The sequence below is a fragment of the Lissotriton helveticus genome, chromosome 12 (genome assembly GCF_964261635.1).
Source record: "Lissotriton helveticus chromosome 12, aLisHel1.1, whole genome shotgun sequence".
NCBI lineage: Eukaryota > Metazoa > Chordata > Amphibia > Caudata > Salamandridae > Lissotriton > Lissotriton helveticus.
Window position 1 is genome coordinate 915,042,136 of NC_136073.1, and position 22,101 is coordinate 915,064,236.

The 22,101-nt window shown below is 46.0% G+C and overlaps 1 protein-coding gene across 1 annotated transcript in view; it reads right to left on the minus strand.

Moving 5' to 3' along the window:
* The window catches only part of LOC144798232 (extracellular calcium-sensing receptor-like), a 124,272-nt gene that overhangs the window by 13,359 nt on the left and 88,812 nt on the right, over nt 1-22,101 (minus strand). Inside the window, exon 4 of the mRNA XM_078668981.1 lies at nt 11,521-11,644. Within this exon, the coding sequence (XP_078525107.1) occupies nt 11,521-11,644 (124 nt within the window). The remainder of the gene's footprint in view (nt 1-11,520; nt 11,645-22,101) is intronic.

The window sequence follows — 22,101 nt, forward strand, 5'->3', positions numbered from 1 at the left end:
GTAGAAAGAGGCAAGAGGGGTGCATAACGAAGCAAGAGAAGTGCAGAAAGGAGCAACAGAGGTGCAGAAAGAGGCAAGAGGGGTGCAGAAAGAAGGAACAGAAGTGCAGAAGGAGCAACAGAGGCGTAGAAAGAGGCTAGAGAAGTGCAGAAAGATGCAACAGAGGTGCATAAACTTGCAGGAGGGGTACAGAAACAGGGAACAGGGGTACAGAAATAGGCAAAAGAGGTATAGACAGAGGGCAGAAGGGTGCATACAGAGGCAAGAGGTACACAGAAAGAAGCAAGTAAAGTGCAGAAATCAATCAATCAATCAATCATGGGCATTTGTATAGCGCGCTACTCACCCGGAGGGTCTCAAGGCGCTGGGGGGGAGGGGGTCCGCTACTGCTCGAAGAGCCAGGTCTTGAGGAGCTTCCTGAAGGAGAGATGATTCTGGGTCAGCCGGAGGTGGATCGGGAGGGAGTTCCATGTCTTGGCTGCCAGGTAGGAGAAGGATCTTCCCCCGGCGGTGGCTTTGCGGATGCGTGGTACGATGGCGAGGGCGAGGCTGGTCAATCGTAGCTGGCGGGTGGGTGCGTAGAAGGTCAGGCGGTTGTTGAGGTACTTGGGGCCCAGGTCATGGAGTGCCTTGTGTGCGTGGGTGAGGAGGAGCCTGAACGTGATCCTCTTGCTGACGGGGAGCCAGTGCAGGCCTCTCAGATGGCCGGAGATGTGGCTGTGTCGGGGGATGTCCAGGACGAGTCGTGCGGAGGCATTCTGGATGCGCTGGAGTCTTTTCTGAAGTTTGGCTGTGGTTCCGGCGTAGAGGGTGTTTACGTAGTCCAGTCGGCTGGTGACGAGTGCCTGGGTGACTGTCTTCCTGGTTTCGGTGGGGATCCATCGGAAGATCTTACGGAGCATGTGCAGGGTGTTGAAGCATGATGACGAGATGGTGTTGACTTGTCTGGTCATCGAGAGGGAGGAGTCCAGGATGAATCCCAGGTTGCGTGCATGGTCCGTTGGTTTGGGGGGGTTGCCCAGGGCGGGGGGCCACCAGGAGTCGTCCCAGGCAGAGGGCGATGATCCCAGGATGAGGACTTCCGTCTTGTCTGAGTTCAGTTTCAGGCGGCTGTTCTTCATCCATTCGACGACGTCTTTCATCCCTTCATGTAGGCTGGTTCTGGCGGTGGCGGGGTCGTTGGTAAGGGAGAGGATCAGCTGGGTGTCGTTGGCGTAGGAGATGATGTTGAGGTTGTGTTTGCGTGCGATGGCTGCGAGAGGGCTCATGTAGACGTTGAAGAGGGTTGGGCTGAGTGATGATCCTTGTGGTACACCACAAATGACTTCGGTGGCCTCGGATATGAACTGGGGAGGCGGACTCTCTGGGTTCTTCCGGCGAGGAATGAGATGATCCACTCCAGTGCCTTCACTTGGATTCCGATGTTGCTGAGGCGCTGTAGTAGGGTGGGGTGGCAGACAGTATCGAACGCTGCGGAGAGGTCCAGGAGGATGAGGGCTGCTGTTTCCCCGTTGTTGAACATAACAAAAGAGAGATTGCCAGTACTGATAACACCGCAGTAACATAAATTCAAACACAGTACTTGAGAAAATATTCAAGACTGAATGCTAGTTAATAGCTTTTATTCTTATTTATGATTTCATCAAAAGATACTTTTTCATTTTGTGAGAACAAACATGTAAAAAACAATTTACTGACCAAAATCACAACTGGGGATGAACATTCATCATATCGCTCATATCACAACCATACAAAAAACAATCATTCAAGGGGAGAAGGGGAGCACTGAATAAGAGAGCTACAACATTTAACAAAACATACAATATTTACAATATAATACAATACCATACAAAAACCAGAAAAGCCAATGTCTGCAAAACACTTAGAAAATACTTTCTTCTGATACACAATCAATTTATAACGTACATTCCTCTAGTTAAGTATAAAAAATACTTCTTGGATGTTTTTAGAACAAGGGATAATGTATTTTGGAGAATGAATAATAGCGAGATTATTCATTCTCCAAAATACAGAATAAAATCCCAAAGGCCCTGAAGAGAATCCCTACAAGTCATTGGGATTCGAAACGCGTAGGCCCCAGCCATCTTACTGTCTGCTTCAGTGATAAGCCTGAATGTCTTGATAATTGTTGCTTATCACTAATTTTTGTACATTATCCCTTGTTCTAAAAACATCCAAGGAGTATTTTTTATACTTAACTAGAGGAATGTACGTTATAAATTGATTGTGTATCAGAAGAAAGTATTTTCTAAGTGTTTTGCAGACATTGGCTTTTCTGGTTTTTGTATGGTATTGTATTATATTGTAAATATTGTATGTTTTGTTAAATGTTGTAGCTCTCTTATTCAGTGCTCCCCTTCTCCCCTTGAATGATTGTTTTTTGTATGGTTGTGATATGAGCGATATGATGAATGTTCATCCCCAGTTGTGATTTTGGTCAGTAAATTGTTTTTTACATGTTTGTTCTCACAAAATGAAAAAGTATCTTTTGATGAAATCATAAATAAGAATAAAAGCTATTAACTAGCATTCAGTCTTGAATATTTTCTCAAGTACTGTGTTTGAATTTATGTTACTGCGGTGTTATCAGTACTGGCAATCTCTCTTTTGTTATGTTCTATGAAGGCTCAGCCATACTGATTAGAGCCAACCCTTAGTTGTTTATTGGTTTCCCCGTTGTTGAGCAGGGATCTGATGTCATCGGTGGCTGCGATCAGGGCGGTCTTGGTGCTGTGGTTGGCTCGGAAACCGGACTGCGAGGGGTCGAGGGATCCATTCGTCTCAAGGAATGCGGCAAGCTGTCTGTTGACGGTCTTCTCGATGACTTTGGCAGGAAAACGGAGGAGCGAGATGGGGCGGAAGTTCTTGAGGTCGGTGGGGTCCGCTGTTGGTTTCTTCAGGAGGGCGCTGAGCTCGGCGTGCTTCCAGCTCTCCTGGAAGGTGGCGGTGTGGAAGGATGTGTTGATGATGTCCCGCAGTTGCGGTGCGATGATGGAGTTGGCCTTGTTGAAGACGTGGTGGGGGCAGGGGTCGGTTGGTGATCCGGAGTGGATGGTGTTCATCGTGCGGGTGGTGTCTTCGGTGCTGACCGGGGTCCAGTTGCAGAGGGTGGTGGTGGGGGGCGTTGGTTCGGCAGTTGGGTGCGTGGTTGGTGCGCCGAAGCTGTTGTGTATGTCGGCGATTTGGCGATGGAAGAACGAGGCGAGAGAGTCGCAGAGGTCTTGCGAGGGAGTGATGTCGTTGATTCTGGCGTTGGGGTTGGAGAGCTCTTTGACAATGCTGAAGAGTTCCTTGCTGTCGTGGGCGTTGTTGTCCAGTCGTTCTTTGAATGCTGTCTTCTTGGTGGTGCGGATCAGCTGGTGGTGCTTGCAGGTGGCGTGCTTGAGGGCGGTCATGTTATCTGAGGTCTGGTCGTGGCGCCAGGCTTTCTCGAGGGTGCGGCAGTTCTTCTTGGAGTCCTTGAGTTCGTCGGTGAACCAGGGGGCTTTCTTGCTGCCGGGCCTGCTGGGAGGGTTCTTTAGTGGTGTGAGGTCGTCGGCGCAGGCGGTCAGCCACTGTGTGAGCTTAGTTGGGGTCCGTAGTGCTGGCGGGATGGTTCTGGCGGAGGGAGGTGGTGAGCTGTTCGGCGGTGATCTTGCTCCAGCTCCGGCGAGGGACCTGTTGTGGGTGGTGGTGGGTCGTGTTTCTCCTGAAGCTGAAGTGGATGCAGCTGTGATCAGTCCATTGAAGTCCGGTGGAGTGGCTAAAGGAGATGTGCTTGCTGGAGGAGAAGACGGGGTCAAGCGTGTAGCCGGCGTAGTGGGTGGGGGTGTTCACCAGTTGCTTGAGTCCAAGGTTGGCGAGGTTGTCCAGCAGGGTGGTGGTGTTGCTGTCCTTGTTGTTCTCCAGGTGGAAGTTGAGGTCCCCTAGGAGGATGTAGTCAGAGGAGGCGAGGGCGTGCGGGCTGATGAAGTCTGTGATGTGTTCGCTGAATTGTGTGCGTGGTCCCGGGGGTCTGTAGATGAGGGTGCCTCTGAGGGTCGTCTTGGGGTCGGTGTGTATCTGGAAGTGGAGGTGTTCGGCGGCGGTGAAGGTGTCATTGGAGTTGGTCGAGATGCGGATGGTGTTCTTGTGTACGATGGCGATGCCTCCTCCAGTCTGGTTGACGCGGTCCCTCCGTCCCGGATGGCTATGGCGATGTCGGGTGCTGAGGAGGCGTTCATCCAGGTTTCCGTGAGGAAGGCGACGTCTGGAGATGTTGTGTCGAGCAGGTTCCAGAGTTCCATGGCGTGTCTGTGGACGGAGCGTGTGTTGAGCAGGATGCACTTGAGGTGGTTCCTGCTGGTGCTTGGCTTGGCGGGTGCGGTGCAGGTCCGGAGGCAGGTGAACTTGCAGGCTTGGCAGGTGAAGGGTACGTGGGTGCGTTTCGGTGTGGCTCAGTAGCAGGCGGGGTTCCGGCCGGCGTTGAGTGCGTTGAGGGTGGCGGCGTCGTAAGTCCGTCGTGTGGGCTGGTATCTTCGGGGGTCAGGGGTTCTGGCGCTGGGCGCGGTCCAGGTGCGGACGTGCGCAGACGGGCTTGCCTTTGGCGCGCCTTCGGCGCACAATCGGCGTGCACACTGCGCGTGCACACTGCGCGTGCACACTGCGCGTATGCGCGGCGACCTCCATAAATGTCGAAGTGGGAGGGAGGAGCAGCTGGGAGGCGGGAGCGGGGTGGCCAATGGGCGGTCGAGGGAGGGTTACAGAATACAAAAGGGGCAGGCCGCAGGGGAGCAGCGGCGGGGATCGGAGAGGGGAAGAAACGGCGGGAACAGACACGGGGAACAAGGGCTAAGCAAAAATACGATAGAGCACAAAGGTACTGGCACAACAATAATGGGCACAACAATATCACACTGAACCTGAACCTGGCACTCAGATGGCGAGAGTGCGGGAGACACGTGCACAGGGGCGGTCAGCGCTGCTCTGGATCGAGACAGCGGCAGAGGGCTCACGGCAGCAGCGGAGGGGGCAGGAGTCTTGGGCACCCATGGGGGGGAGATGCGCGGTGTGTGGAGCGACCGGCCCTGCAAGCAGAAAGAGGCAACACAGGTGCAGAAAGAGGCAAAAGAGGTACAGAAAGTACAAGATATGAGCAGAACAAGGCGAAAGAACTGCAGAAAAAGAAAGAAAGGGCAGAAATAAGCAACAGAAATGCAGAAATACTCCTTAATGCTGAAAAAGCATTTTATCGGGTCTCCTGGAACTTTCTTTGGGGCGTTATGCAGAGAATGAATTTTGGGCCTAAAGCCATCCAGGCCATTAAGGCATTATACCTTACACCTATGGCTAGGGTGTCTATTAACGGGTCTTTAACAGAGCAAATGAAAATCTTGTGGGGGACCCAACAGGGCTGTCCCTGCTCCCCACTACTCTTTGCCATGTACATCGACCCACTTATTAAAAAACTTGAAGGAAATCCGGCTATACATATCATAGATTTGGCCTGGCAACTAAAATCATGACCTATGCCGATGATCTGGCTTTGGTCACATCGGATCCGGAGAAAGCCATTCCAGAAATCCAGGCTGAGGCCCATTTATTTAGTTCCATATCAGGATATAAACTGAACAAAGGGAAAACCCAAATAATAATCAACAAAAATGTCACCTGGAACGATGGAAGAGTTGTGGCTAAAACTAAATTCCATTGTTGGTCACTGCAATATATTAAAAATGATTTTTTTTTCAAAAATGTTGTACTTGTTTAGAGCCATACCTTTGGTGTTCAACAAGTCAACACTTTTAAGATTTGATAGGTTATTCTCTCAGTTTTTGTGGGCATTCTCTCAACCTAGGAGGGCATATAAATTCTTGTCCGTTCCCCGGGAAAGAGGGGGGTGGGCCATACCCATCTTAAAAATATATAATTGGGCCACCGTCTTACAATCGTCTCCTATACTGCTTCAAGTCTCACCCCTAACACCCGCTGCAGGTCTACCCTCACCCTTTGAACTTTTGCTCGGTCCCAATGCTTGGGGTTGCTTGTGGCAACGGCTGGAATTTGGATATTATATAAAAGGGTCAAATTCAAGACCCTTCTGGGTGTCTATAAGGTTTTCTCTGCCATTCACAATAATCTAGGTAAAGTTAGATTGAACTTTTATACCCCTATCAAGAATAATCCCAATCTACTGGATATTTTTGGACCATCGTACTTTCAAATCTGGATAGATAAGGGGCTTAAGAAATTAGGTGACTTTTGCTCACCCGAAGAGGTCTTGTCCTTTGAAGAACTTCAATCCCTCTATAATTTAGATAATAGGGACTCCTTTAAATATCTTGCTATTAAGTCTTTCTTTTTGCGGAAGACAGGGGGGCCTTCAGGTTTTGCTAACTGAATTGATCGGGAAGCTTTGCAGAACCACTCCTCCACGCATTGGCATCATTTACAATTTCCTCAATAGCTTAATGCCTGACGTTCTGACTATAGTTTCAACTAAGTGGCAGAAAAAACGGAACATTTCTAATAATGTTTTCTGCCTGGCGCTTAAATCTGCCCAAAATGATTTGCTGTCTGCTAGTCTTCAAGCGCAGTTTTACAAAACTTGTTTCTTCTTATATTTTACTCCCTCCAGGATAGCAAAATGGGGGACCGGGAAAGGTACACACTGTCCGTGCTGTGATTAATTTAGCGCCGACTGAATCCACATGTTCGCCACATGTGTAACATTGGAGCAGTTACTAAATAAAATTCAATCCTTCTTAGGTCTTGTGCTACTTCAAAATGTACTTTTAACACCCTCCACCATACTACATGGTATACAGGACTTGATAGATAGAAAGAACGGGGGCCCTAAAATTCTTTGCCATGGCTACCTACAAGCTGAGCATTGCGTCTGCCTGGTTGGACCCTAATCCCCCATTGTTTAGGCAATAGTTAGCTCAGTTTTATTCATTTTTTTCTCTTGAAAAGGCAATTTATTCCAAAAAGGGTCATCGAGCAAAAAAAAAAGGATTAGTCATTTGGGAGCCTCTTTCTCGCTGGCTTAATTTATCAAATCCTGACGTGAGCGAGGATAGTGCTTAAGGATTGCACTTTATCTAAATTAGGCATTAGTTGGATCACGTTTTGACTATGCTAATGCACTCTATGCGGGCCTGCCGAAATATTTGTTGGCAAGATTGCAGATAGTCCAAAACTCTGCTGCAAGGGCAATCTTTGGCCTTCCACGCAGAGCCAGAGCCTCTGGTTTGCTTAAGGAGCTACATTGGCTACCGATTTCTAAAAGAGTTATTTTTAAAACTCTGACTCTGGCTTTTAAAGCCCTGCACTCTATAGGCCCTCAGTACATCAAGAAGAGACTGGCCTTTTATGTTCCAAAGAGGGTGCTGCGATCAGCTTCATCTGCCACGATTGTGGTCCCGTCTATCAAACGTGTGCGGATGGGTGGTCGGTCCTTCCGCTATCTAGCGGCCCTCCATTGGAATGGGCTTCCGATCTCTTTACGGAAAGCCAATAGTCTCCTGACGTTTAGAAAGGAGCTAAAGACGTGGCTCTTTTCTGCGTGATCGCCATGACTTTCTGAGTTGCTGTCTGGATTTTCTGGTCTCCGATCTCTTTGCTAAAGCGCCGGGACACCCGTTTGGGTAGCCGTGCGCTATAAAAGAGTACGCACATAACATAACATAACATAACTTAAATGTGTGTTATTCATTCTGCTGAGGTACTTTTTTGCTTCATGATGTACTGTTGCACTGGTCACTTTGTCTCATGCTCTTTAGCCACATCGATTAATATTTATTCTGCCGTGGTGTTTTTCTATTTTTAATGATGTACTGTCGCACTGGTCACTTTACCTCTTGTTTTTTTAACCACATTGATGAATATTTAATCTGCTGTTGTGTTGGGCCACTTTATCTTATGTTTTTGGTCATAATGATCATTTTATTTTTCACAATCGTTCGCTGTAGCATTTTACATCTTATTTGGATATTTCGCACTATGTTATTCGTGCTCTAATATGATATATCATTTTAGGTTTTTAAAGATTTGGCACTCGTTGCATATTCTCAGCCCTGGGGGAAGGGGAAAGGGGGGTTGCTACACATTGTATTTTTGCCTTCTATGTTATGTATTCTGTGTTCACTGCAAAGAAAAAAAAGTGCAGAAAGAGGCAAGAAAGGCGCAGAAAGAAGCAAGAGTGGGTTACATACCATTAGTACCAATTTAACACCCACATTTAGCAATAAGTAACAGGTGACCATTCTAGGTTTGAAAAGAGCCTTCCACCATGCTGTAACACTTGTCGCTGAATTTTTAGTAATGTTTGAGCAGTTTGAGGTAGAATGTCAAATCCCATCTGAGGAAGCCCCCCTCTTGAACGCTCTCATGGTCGGTACTGTAAACGCCCGAAATAGAGGGAATGAACTCCAATTCCTATCAAACCATGAGGACCAGAAGAGACGCATGGACGTGCACGTATCGTCCTGAAGGGTTCATGGTCTTTTCTAGAGCGGAAGACGTTGCCGATTATTCTTGGTTTAGAAGCGGTGAACAAGACGAGGGAGAACTCTGTTGCTTTGTGGTAAGGGTGCTAGTAGCACCACTCAGGTCTTCTTCGCTTCATAAATTAGTGCGGCTGAACTTTCCTGAGTTGTTTTCGATTGGAAGTCTGATTTGGCTGTAATTACATATTATAATAATAATAATAATAATAATACACATTTGTAAAGCGCGAACAATCACCCGCAAGGGTCTCTAGACGCTGGGGGTCGTCGGGAAGATTAAGCAAGCTATTGCCCAGAGTCACATGGTGCTGGGATAACCTGCCGCTGGAGCCAGGGATCAAACCGTGATCTCCAGATTCCAACGTCAGTCGCCCTGGCCGCGGTGCCACACCTCTCCCCTCATGAGAGGTAGATACTTCATTGTGCCTTTTTGTTTTGTTTCCTGACATTCCTGTTGGTGAGTTGCATCCTGTGACTCGTGCGGGAAAGTGATTTGAATGTTTTTAAGTTTCCAGTGGTAACTATACCCATGATGGTCATAGAGTATTTATAACGCTGGATTTCCACTGCAGAAAGGCCGGAACGTTTGTTTATTGCATTTGAATATGATAACATTTATGGAGAGAAATAAGTATATACAGGTCGCATGTTTATATTGAGCACATGATGTTGTTTCTTTTGACTTATAACAAAGTGTTGTGTACAGATTATGATTGAGCTTTGCTCCACCTCCCCTGTGATGACAGGCATTACAGAACCAAGGGTAGGTAGAAAGTCTAGGTAGCTCAGGAATAGTGTTGATAGTACTTGGCTTGGTTGATATTAATGGTTCTTTTTCTCCTCACAGCGTTTTATAGCATCCTCTCCTATCTGCTTACAACTCTGGCTCATAAAGTGGAAACATATTTTTGTTTTACAAGTACATGTGGTATATTCTGATTATAAGACCTGATATTTAGAGGGGATAATTAGTACTGAATATTAGATTGTATTTATTTTTCGTTGCAGATCTCCCTCCCCGCTTAATCACTTCAAACGTCTGTGCCATAAGAGCAGGTCAGACTAGAAGCTATTGAAAGGTGGACCCTGATTAGCATCATCCCAATCCTGAGGACAAGGACCAGGACATAGAAACAAGGGTTTTTTGTTCCAATCTGCAGATTATGGGTTATGTGACAAATGCAGAGAATGTATAATTGTGCAAATGTCAGTCGCATAATTCCAGTGGCCCTGCTCATACCTCTTTTTTTGTCTCATTGAGTTCATAATTTAGCTTCTATGAAACGAGGAAGACAAAACCTGAGGTTACCACTCCACAACACAGACTACCATACTACATATTTACTCTCCATAACACATAATCCCACTCTAGATAATTCCTATACACTAAATACCACATACTTTCTATCCAAATAAAATCACTGCATAACATACCACATAATTCCACTACATACAACCTACATCCACTCCACTCCAAGAAACATTAATAAAACTTTTACAACACCAATAGCTCTAACTCTCGCAAATGCGAAACCTATTACATTGCAAATGCATCTTCAACTGGTAGTCGTGTTTGCAGAGTTGAGGGGAAAGGGGGCTGGGCCTCCTACCAGCACACAGGAATTCCGCTGTGTAAGACTTACAGGTGGTACAAGGAGGGCTTCTTGGCCGCCAAAGTCCCTTCGGAGTAAAGTGGACTTCATCCCCCTACCAGTAGTGTGCCAGGATGCGTATTTGCAGAGTGGTGGAGCAACGGGGGCATGGCTCTTGAAGACTTCTTAGCAATCCCACTGTATGGGACTTACTGGAAGTAACAGGAGGGGTACGTGGCCCCCAAGGAAATCCTTGGGGGCCAACTACCCTTTCTATTACCTCGAGTAATCCCCACACAGCAGGATTGCTGAGTTCTGATACCAGGCCACGCCCCCTTGGTTCATCTCTTTGCAAACGTGCCTCTTGGTGCACTCTTGGTTGGGGGATGAAGCCCCCTTTGCTGCTGGGGGCCCTTAGGGGCCAACTAGCCTACCTGCTACCTCCAGTAAGCCTCACACAGTGGGATTGCTAAGTGGTGGACACAGGCCATGCCCCTTTCTCCACCACTCTGAAAACGTACCTCCTGGTTGGGGGATGACCCAAAAGGTAAGGTGACGTTATAGTGAGGTAGAAATGTCAGTTAAGATATAACATTTTAAACAAACTTAAGTAACAATAACTTTTATCGTAAGGTAACAATAAGATGTGCCCATGCTCAGTGATGAAATTTCAGATGTTGCATTGATGTTATTAATGATGTCTCAGAGCTTGTCATCACTGATTTAATATGGGAGCTAATTAGCACTGCATAATGATAAGGAGTCAGCCAATCAGATCTTATCTTTAGATTTGTGGGCTCCGCGGATCCTCTGCAATGTGTGATATATACATCAATAGTTAACCTTCATTTTTCAAGAAATACTTAACGGAGTTACAACAAATTACAAAAAGCATGCTTTCTAGACCAAGATATAGCTTTCTGAAAAATTCCATTCAGCCATTTTGGATAACACTATGTCTAAATTTCCTATTGAAAAGTGCATTTTTCAAGAGAGACGCATGGGTAAACGAGATATTCTGGTGTAAAGTTTTGTGAAGAATCATAAAACAGCATCACAGTTATTAGCAAACCAAAAATCAATTTCCTATGAAAATGTGGTCCTAACTATAACTGTTACTTAGTGGCGACGCACATATATGTGCTCTTTGGCATCCCACACTATCCTGCATTCACCATATTCCAAACTCATTGTCCTGCTCTTCATGTCTTTATGCTTCTGAAAACATAATCAAATCAAAAATGCACCTGGTCCTTTCCTGTGTGTTTATCAAAAGTCTTTCCAGCTGTGTAAGCATGTATACGTGCCACCCCAGGCTCTTAATTATTCTCCTTTTCATGGTAGTTCTGTGCCTCTACCCCCTTCTTTGTAACATGTGTGATATTTTATGACATCCTCTGCCCCCTTCTTTGTGACAGGTGTATTCAAATATTGCACACCTGTGTGGTTGGAGATTTCCAGTTCTGAACAAGGCACGCAGTCGTAGCAGCAGCTGGCCTGGCCCTCGCGGACAGCTTTCCTGTGCCCCTCTAAGCACCTGGCACTGCACATTGAGACTGGGACCTAAGGGAAAGAGAAGAGAGATACGCTAAAGTAAGATAAGTAGAAGAGAGCCATGGGGAAAACTGTGAGTGAAGGACTGAGCCTGAGTGTGAGAGGCAATGTGACAGCTTGAGGCACAGGATGAATTCGAAGAACCGACTGACCTCCCCTAGGGAGCAGATATCGCCCACACGAGCCAGCGGGAGAGGAGCGATGTTAGAGATGCAATGAACATGGGAGTGACAGAGTGAGTGAAATAAAAGAGCAAAAAAGCACTGACCCATGAGTGACACTGAAAATGAATAAATTAGGAAGAGTAAGCAGGTGAATGTCTGAGTGCACAAGTGTGTCACGCATGCAAATAAGTGAATAAATTAGCAAGAATGACCCAGGGAAAGCTTATTAGTGTGGGTTACAGTGAGTGAATGAATGAGTGAATTAGGAAACTTACAAAATACTACATTAATGAGTGATTTATAAACAATTAGAATACAGTATTATTTAAAGTGAATGTATGACGTTACAACGCATACATTTACAATGCATGCCTTTACAACGCAGTTTTTACATCGCAACATTCTTTACTACGCACTCCATTACATTGCATGACACTACCTCGAATTTTTAGAAACTACATTTCCAACACATTCCATTACATCGCATTATACCTTTACAAAGCATACCATTACAACACATAACACTATATTGCATTTAAGGTAAGTATTGGATAGTATAGGGGTAATAATTACTATTCTAACTCCAGGGGGTGCAAAAGTAGGGTAAGTGTTGGATAGTGCAGGGGAAAAAAATACTATTCTAACTACAGGGAGTGCAACAGTAGGGTAAGTGTTGGATAGTGTGGGGGTAAAAAATTACTATTCTAACTCCAGGGGGTGCAACAGTAGGGTAAGTGTTGGATAGTGCGGGGGGTACAAATTTACTATTCTAACTCCAAGGGGTGCAACAGTAGGGTTTGTGTTGGATAGTGTAGGGATAAATAATTACTATTCTAACTCCAGGGGGTGCAACAGTAGGGTAAGTGTTGGATAGTGTGGGGTTAAAAATTACTATTCTAACTCCAGGGGGTACAACAGTAGGGTAAGTGTTAGATAGTGCAGGGATAAAAATTACTATTCTAACTCCAGGGGGTGCAACAGTAGGGTAAGTGGTGGGTAGTGTGGGGGTAAACATTACTATCCAAACTCCAGTGGATGCAACAGTAGGGTAAGTTTTGGATAGTGTGGGGGTGAAAAATTACTATTCTAACTCCAGGGGGTGCAACAGTAGGGTAAGTGTTGGATAGTGTGTGGTTAAAAATTACTATTCTAACTCCAGGGGGTGCAACAGTAGGGTAATTGTTGTATAGTGTAGGGCTAAAAATTACTATTCTAACTCCAGTGAGTGCAATAGTTGGGTAAGTGTTGGCTAGTGTAGGGATAAAAATCACTATTCTAACTCCAGCGGGTGCAACAGTAGGGTAAGTGTTGGATAGTGTAGTGGTAAAATTAATATTCTAACTCCAGTGAGTGCAACAGTAGGGTAAGTGTTGGATAGTGTGGGGGTAAACAATTACTATTCTAACTCCAGGGGGTGCAACAGTAGGGTAAGTGTTGGATAGTGCGGGGGTAAAAATTACTATTCTAACTCCAGGGGGTGCAACAGTAGGGTTAGTGTTGGATAGTGCAGGGATACAAAATTACTATTCGAATTCCAGGAGGTGCAACAGTAGGGTAAGTGTTGGATAGTGCGGGGGTAAAAATTACTATTCTAACTCCAGGGGGTGCAACAGTAGGGTTAGTGTTGGATAGTGTAGGGATACAAAATTACTATTCTAACTCCAGGGGGTGCAACAGTAGGGTAAGTGTTGGATAGTGCGGGGGTAAAAATTACTATTCTAACTCCAGGGGGTGCAACAGTAGGGTTAGTGTTGGTTAGTGTAGGGATACAAAATTACTATTCTAATTCCAGGAGGTGCGCAAGTAAGGTAAGTGTTGGATAGTGTGGGGGTAAAAATTACTATTCTAACTCCAGGGGGTGCAACTGTAGTGTAATTGTCCGATAGTGCAGGAATAAAAATTACTATTCTAACTCTAGCAGGTGCAACAGTAGGGTAAGTGTTGGATAGTGCAGGGATAAAATGTACTAGTCTAACTCCAGGGGGTGCAACAGTAGGGTAAGTGTTGGATAGTGTGGGGGTGAACATTACTATTCTAACTCCAGGGGGTGCAACAGTAGGGTAAGTGTTGGATAGTGTAGGGGTAAAAATTACTATTCTAACTTCAGCGGGTGCAACAGTAGGGTAAGTGTTGGATAGTGCGGGGGTAAAAAATACTATTCTAACTCCAGGGGGTGCAACAGTAGGGTACGTGTTGGATAGTGTAGGGGTACAAATGACTATTCTAACTCCAGGGGGTGCAACAGTAGGGTAAGTGTTGGATAGTGTGGGGTTAAAAATTACTAGTCTAACTCCAGGGGGTGCAACAGTAGGGTAAGTGTTGGATCGTGTGGGGATAAAAAGTACTATTCTAACTCCAGGGGGTGCAACAGTAGGGTAATTGTTGGATAGTGTAGGGGTAAAAATTACTATACTATCTCCAGTCAGTGCAATAGTTGGTTAAGTGTTGGATAGTGTGGGGGTAAGAATTACTATTCTAACTCCAGGGGGTGCAACAGTAGGGTAATTGTTGGATAGTGCAGGGATAAAAAATTCTATTCTAACTCTCGCGGGTGCAACAGTAGGGTAAGTGTCGGATAGTGCAGGGATAAAATTTACTATTCTAACTCCAGGGGGTGCAACAGTAGGGTAAGAGTTGGATAGTGTGGGGGTGACCATTACTATTCTAACTCCAGGGGGTGCAACAGTAGGGTAAGTGTTGGATAGTGTGGGGGTAAAAAATACTATTCTAACTCCAGGGGGTACAACAGTAGGGTAAGTATCGGATAGTGTTGGGGTAAAAATTACTATTCTAACTCCAGGGGGTGCAACAGTAGGGTAATTGTTGGATAGTGTAGAGGGGAAATTGCTATACTAACTCCAGTCAGTGCAATAGTTGGGTAAGTGTTGGATAGTGTAGGGATAAAAATCACTATTCTAACTCCAGCGGGTGCAACAGTAGGGTAAGTGTTGGATAGTGTGGGGGTAAAAATTACTATTCTAACTCCAGGGGGTTCAACAGTAGAGTAAGTGTTGGCTAGTGTGGGGGTAAAAAATACTATTCTAACTCCAGCGGGTGCAACAGTAGGGTAAGTGTTGGATAGTGTGGGGGTAAAAATTACTATTCTAACTCCAGGGGGTTCAACAGTAGAGTAAGTGTTGGCTAGTGTGGGGGTAAAAAATACTATTCTAACTCTAGGGGGTGTAACAGTAGGGTAATTGTTGGATAGTTTAGGGGTAAAAATGACTATACTATCTCCAGCCAGTGCAATAGTTGGGTAGGTGTTGGATAGTGTAGGGATAAAAATCACTATTCTAACTCCAGCGGGTGCAACAGTAGGGTTAGAGTTGGATAGTGTAGGGATAAAAAATTACTATTCTAACTCTAGGGGGTGCAACAGTAGGGTAAGTGTTGGATAGTGTGAGGGTAACAATTACTATTCTAACTCCAGGGGGTGCAACAGTAGGGTAATTGTTTGATAGTGCAGGTATAAAATTACAATTCTAACTCCAGCGGGTGCAACAGTAGGGCACGTTTTGGATAGTGTAGGGGTACTATGCGTTGTAATGGTATGCGTTGTAATGATATGCGTTGTTATGCTGTGTTGTAGTGACATGTGTTGTAAAGGATGTTGCGATGTAATGACTGTGTTGTAAGTGTAGTGCGATGTAATGGTTGCGTTGTAAAGGATGTTTGCCATTTAAAGCTGCGTTGAAGACAGTAGAGCACCTCAGGGCTGGCCTCGGTTTCCTTCATTTTCAGGCATTTAAGCACATGAGTCCTAGGGATCTTTGACCCAATGTATCTCCAGTTCAAAAGTAGAGATACATTTTTCCAACGACGCCTACACCACCTCTGGCTTATAATGGCAGGATAATTCTTCTAGGATAGAGGGAAGTTCCTATCTTTTGTCCTGATATAGGTCCTTGTTTATTGTAGAACTGCATGGATCGAAACGTCAACTTTATATTACAACAGTGCTTTCTCAAACTAAATATGCTGTTAGACAATTGAAGTCATTTGAGATGTTATGCTTGACCATTATGTACTGCAATATGACAGAATTGTGTTCCTTTCCACTATCACCAGTCGCTATCACACAGTGCATGTGTATTGTGCATTTCCACATTTTTCTGGAGCATTTATGTTTTTTCTGCTCGGATATCAAGTAATTCTGAAATCTTGTTGCAGATATGTATGGAGTGCTTCATGAGACTGTGAGTTTTCTGTCTTGCATGTCCTGTGGGACTACATTGAGTCATCTCCTTAAGCATTATTTAAAACCTTTGGAAGTAACTCTGGGGTCCTTGGGGGGAGCAGAGCGATAAGCGCGTGATTCGCCCGAGTGAGACAGGCCGGGGGTTCGCCCGAGTGAGACAGGCCGGGGGTGCAGATTGGCGGGTTGGGTAGTGGCGGGAGGAGGGTGGTGACGTCATAGAAGGAAGGCTAGGAGCGGCATCATAGCGTGGCGGTGAGGAGAGCAGAGAGGATTTTGTGAGGCGCCTGAATTCTTGGTGACGGCAACATTTTGAGAGTCATGGTGTCTCAAGAAGCACTTCGAGAAGCTCTTCGGGTATTTGCGGCAGCAGGAAGGAGTGATTTGCTGGCTGACGGCGCGGGTGACACGCTGTTAATTCCTGTCAGGCCCCCCATGAGAAGTGCGTCACGAGGGGTTTGGCGCGCTGTTGAAGCCTGCAGGTCGTCGTCCACAATGCGAAGGTGTGTGCGGAGGGCACGGTCAGCGGGCACCTGGCGAGTGTCGTCAGTGAGAGGCGGCCACTTGCTTCACTCACAGAAGAAAGCTCTTTCCCTTTCTCCAGCGAGATTGAGAGGGCCCGGAAGACCTTCAAGTCAGAGGGGTGAGGTATCTGAACACCTCGACAGGGAGGTGGTATAGGCGAAGGGCGGGGCCAATGATGAACAGGGAATGGTGAGAGGAAAGGGGGGGCGAGGAGCTGGAGCATCCTCGTTGAAAGCAACCAGGCCTAAACCTGTTGCGGTATTAAGTGTTCCAAGGCAGGTAGTGGGTGTTCAAGCATATAGCATGGAAAGTCAAGACGGGGCAGTCCTGTCAGGGGCAACTGCTACTTCTGCCACAGGGCTAGTAGATTATTCAAGTGCCAGTGACGACAAGCTTTTTGAGGGAAAGACACATACTGCTGTAGAGGTGGGGAGGCAGTGTACTTTTCCATCTTTTTTCCATCAAAAAGACACAAATAAGTCTGGGAGCATGGCAATAGAGGGCCAATTTGACATTGTACGGAATCTTACATCCACCTCCCATGACAGGCACGTTGTTGAGCAAGAGCCAGCTGGTGACTGGGAGGTAGACAGTAGCCAGCAAGAGGATGCACGCCTGCCGCAGGAAGGAGATCAGGAGGGTTTTCTAAAATTCATGTATGACCATGGTCTGGAAAATACACGTTTCAACAGGGAGTATGTATTTCCAGTAGCCCGACAGGCGCCTGCGGGTTTTGGAGCGGAGGAAGAAGAGCTGGGAGAACTGTTGGATGGGCAATGGGTTTGGGTGGGACATGACAGGGCGGTGGACAGCCACCGAAGTACAACCAGCAAGTCCTACAATAAAGACAGTGCTTTTGTTCAAGGGAGACGAGAAGACATTCCTCGGAGCAAAGTAGCTAGTTTTGGGAAAGACAGGAAGCAGAGCGGCAGGGAAAGATCGTCTACTGGAGCAAAGGAGTTACGTCTTGCGGCCGCTGCTCGCAGTGGTTTTAAAGTTGGATCTTCAGCGGATTCATCGGAGGCGGGCAGGCTCTTGGAGCGAGGGTCTGCTTTGGATTGGAATACTTATGATGGTGGGGTCGGGGATGGGGAACGTCCAGGAGGGAGTCAACAGGTTTTTTATTCCCAGGGGGATCACATGGGCAAATTAACGGGTTCACGGGGTCTGGAGAAGAAGGGCGGGGAGGAGGTTTGTGAGGAATCGGAGGATTTGTCACACAAAAAATGAAATACGGGGAGGGGGAGTGGGGCAACCACATCTGTTAATTCATTTCAGGTTTCAAGAGAAGATGCTGCACCCTTGGTACAGGAGAATCACGAGTGGATTTCTCAGACCAAATTCCGGAGGAGAGAAGAACAGTTGACAAGGGGTAAGCAGTGCTGGTGGGGGGCATGGGAGGTAGTTCCACCCAACGGGACAGATACCTTAGCGAGGGAAACCGTACACCAGTCAGTGGTGCCAAACAAGGTGGTAGGTTCCACAACAAGAGAGAAGCTTGGGGGTGAGGGTCAAAAGACACCACAAGAAGTAGGTAATGAAGTTTTGAGTGGACCAAAGAGACTGCCTTATATGGGATTGTCGATGCCGCTGGGCTCCCATTTGAGTATAAAAACTAAACAAAAAATCTGGCAGCATGAGTAGGTGGATGTTTTTCGCTTGTTACACCGCGACCTTCAGCCAAAGGAAGGTACTAAAAAGGAGGAACTTCAACTAGAGAGGCGGCCTAGAGTCCCTCGTAGTATAGATAACTGGACATCGGCCTTTCTGATATTTGCCAGTATATACTGCGAGAGGTACCCAGACAGAGCGGTCTCCCTCTTCAAGTATATGGACGTTGTGCGAAAGGCCCATATGCATTTTGGTGGTTTTTCCTGGTTAAATTATGACGAGGAGTTCAGGGCCAGGATGAGTATTTCTGTAGATAGGCCATGGGGGGACATTGATGCGGTACTTTGGCTTCAGTGGATGTCCTCCTCCCACCCTCCAGCCTCCACACACACAGCTAGTGGTCTGCCAGTGGTCTACCGGCCCTTTCTTGGGCGCGCCGCCCAGGGAGGGGCGGGGACAGTGGCTAGAGGACAGACAAGTGGAACAGGGGCATGTTGGAATTATAACAGGGGCTACTGTAACAGACCATACTGCCATTTCAAACATGAATGATCTCAATGTGGGGGACGGCATGCGCTCCCCCAATGCTTTACAACTGCACCAGGGGGGATGGGACACAGATTTCCAGAACAAGGTCACTCGGTGAGGGGTAGAGGGGCTTTACTCCCTCCTTTACCAAAAAGCTTTTACCCCAATTAAATGGGAGTTGTTGGTTCCATGGCTGAATAGATATCCAGACAGCTCAGCGGCAGCAAAACTGTATTGGGGGTTTAGAGAAGGCTTCAGAATTAGTTACCAGGGCCCGAGAGTCAAACGTTGGGCAGATAATATGCGGTCTGCGACAGATTTCCCAGAAGTGGTGCGGCAAAAGTTATGGGAAGAGGTAGGGCTAGGCAGGGTGGCGGGCCCCTTTTGCCAAATTCTTTTTGAGAACTTGATCATTTCACCATTAGGAGTCATTCCCAAGAAAAAACCTGGGGAATTTAGGATGATACAACATCTTTCATGGCCAGAGGGCATGTCCATTAATGATTTTATTGCTGACGAAGACACGTCGGTGTCCTATACCACAGTAGATGAAGCATTGAGAATGGTCAAGGGGCTGGGACACCTAACAGAGCTTGCAAAATGCGACATACAATCTGCATTCAGATTGATTCCAATTCACCCGGCGGATTTTGAGTTGATGGGGATACAATTTGATGGTTATTTCTTTTTTGATAAAGTGCTCCCCATGGGCTGTGCAGTTTCGTGTGCCCTTTTTGAATTATTCAGTTGGTTTTTGCAATGGGTTTTTCAGCAGGTTTATTCATCAGGACAAATTTGTCATTATTTGGACGATTTTTTGTTCATGGGCCGGGCGCAGTCTGGAGATTGTAAAGCAGCACTGACGTCATTTCAAAATATGGCAGCGGAGTTTGGCGTGCCTTTAGCGGCAGTTAAAACAGAGGGACCACATACTACGATCACTTTTTTGGGCATAGAAATTGATACGACAGTTATGTTGGCTAGACTTCCACAGGACAAGCTAAACGAAATTAAGAAATGTGTAATGGAGGCTCTAAAAGTAGACAAGTTACAGTTGCGGCAGGTTCAGCGCTTGTTAGGGTATTTAAACTTTGCGTGCAGAGTAGTTCGAGCAGGCAGAACTTTCTGTAGACAGCTAGGTATGGCAATGTCCGGGGCTACCATGCCCCATCACAGGATTAGGTTGACAAAGAGCATCAAGAAAGATTTGAGGATTTGGTTGCTTTTTCTTGAAGGTTTTAATGTTGTGTCATTATATTTCATTGAAGAGGGCATGATGTGGCAAGTACAGCTTTACTCAGATGCTTCAGGTGCACGTGGTTTTGGAATATTTTGGGGTGGGCACTGGTGCGCGGAAGAATGGCCAGAGTCTTGGAAGACGCAAGGGCGCAGCATTGCGTTCCTTGAATTGTTCCCATTATTAGTGGCACGGATGATGTAGGGTACTGAACTGAGCAATAGAACGATTTTGTTTCACGTTGACAATATGTCAGTGGTCAACCTGGTCAATAGGCAAAAGGCAAAAGATCTGAGGGTTTTGCGCTTATTGAGGGCATTTATTTATTGTTGATTCTCAGACTGAACATTGTTTTCAAAGCAAAGCATATTCCGGGAGTGAATAACATGATTGCCGATGCGCTTTCTCGTTCCCAGTGGGAAAGGTTTCGGTCACTGGCCCCTGGAGCGGCAAGTTCGAAAACTCCAGTTCCTCACAGCGTCTGGGCCCTAGGGGACTGAGAATCGTGCATCTGGTGGAACAGTCTCTTGTGCCAGCTACTCAACGGAATTACAGGCTGGCGTGGCAAGAATTTCTAACTTATGGGAAATATATTACTGATTTACCGAGTGATGAGGAGTCTGTCCCTTTTGTGCTGGATTTTATCCTAATGTTAATTTCAAAAGGTCTCTGCCATTCCACGAATGGAGGAAAATTGGCTGGCGTCTCTTTTTATGGACAATTGTACTGGGGTTTTGACCCCATTGACAATATCTTAGTCAAGAAAATGTTAAAAGGCTTGCAAAAGGAACAGCTCATGACAGCGAAAGGGAGAGCTCCTATTTCATTTGACTTGTTACAGCGTTTGTTGTTGAAGTTGCCAGAAGCCTGTTATGATGCCCATGAAGTTAGAATGTTTCGTTTATGTATGATTTGGTTATTTTTCGGGGCATTTCGAGTCTCGGGATTGTTGGGTTTAAGGGAAGAAATGGGTTTAGACAGCAAGGAGGTCTTTTTGGAAGGGGACAAGTTACGCATTTGGTTAAAAAAGTCTAAAACTGATCAGATGGGGCGTGGAGTGTGGTTTCATCTGAGTGCCATTTCTATACAGGGATGTTGTCCAGTGGGCGAATGGAGGGTGTTCAGGTTCTCAAAAGAGTTTTCAGGAGGCCCAATTTTTGTTCATAAAAAACGAGGGCAAAGATAACTAGCAATCAATTTTTGGTGGTAATGAGAAAAGCCTTATTATTGCTGGGAGAAGACCCTTCAAATTTTGCAACACATTCTTTTAGAATAGGTGCAGCGTCAGAAGCTGCAAAATTAGGTCTAGGTTGGGGGACGATCAGGAGAATAGGTAGATGGCGATCTGCTTGTTGTGAGAGATATGTCAAGAAATAATAAAAAAAAAAATACAAACCTGACAGTATTTTTTCATGTTGTTTAATTTGTTTTGCTGATATACGTTTTTTCTTTTACCTAGGTGATATTCGTGGTTTATGTTCTAACAAAAAGCAAATATGGATAGTGGGCCATTCATTCGTCAAGTGGGCTGCGATCTTTGCAGACAACCAGATTTATGGACGGAACTTGGGCATTCCCAACGATCGCTTTGAACTTTACTGGTGCGGTAAAGGCGGTTTGAGATGGGATAATCTGTTTTCATTGCTTACTCGAATTTGTTACGACAGAGGTGGTCCAGAAATGTTGATTCTACATCTAGGAGAAAACGACTTGGTTTCCTTGTCTGGTCTAAGTTTAATAAAGAAAATGCAATTAGATTTAGCAGTAATTAAAGGTAATTGGCTAGGTACCAGATTAGTATGGACTGAATTTATTTTCAAGAAGCACTGGAGGAATGCACGGAACCACAGTGCCATGGAGAAAGCCCGGAAAAAACTGAATAGGGCAATGAAAATATTTTGCGTAAGTATGGGAATTTTAACAATTGCGCATGATAACATCACTGGCAAAGAAGGTCAGTTGTTCAGAGAAGATGGAGTTCACTTAACTCTATTAGGAATGGCTTACTACATACTTGAGATCCGTGATATGTTGTCTAAGGAATTGAACGTTGATTTGTGGGTTTCACCGGGAGTTAGTCGTGATTGAAAAGACTGTTCTAATACACTATGATCTTGAATTTGGGTGGGGTCAGGAAAAATCTGGCGTTTTTCCTGAGTGGCGAAAAAGGGGGGAGGTCAATGTCGAGAGCGGACATTGACCGTCC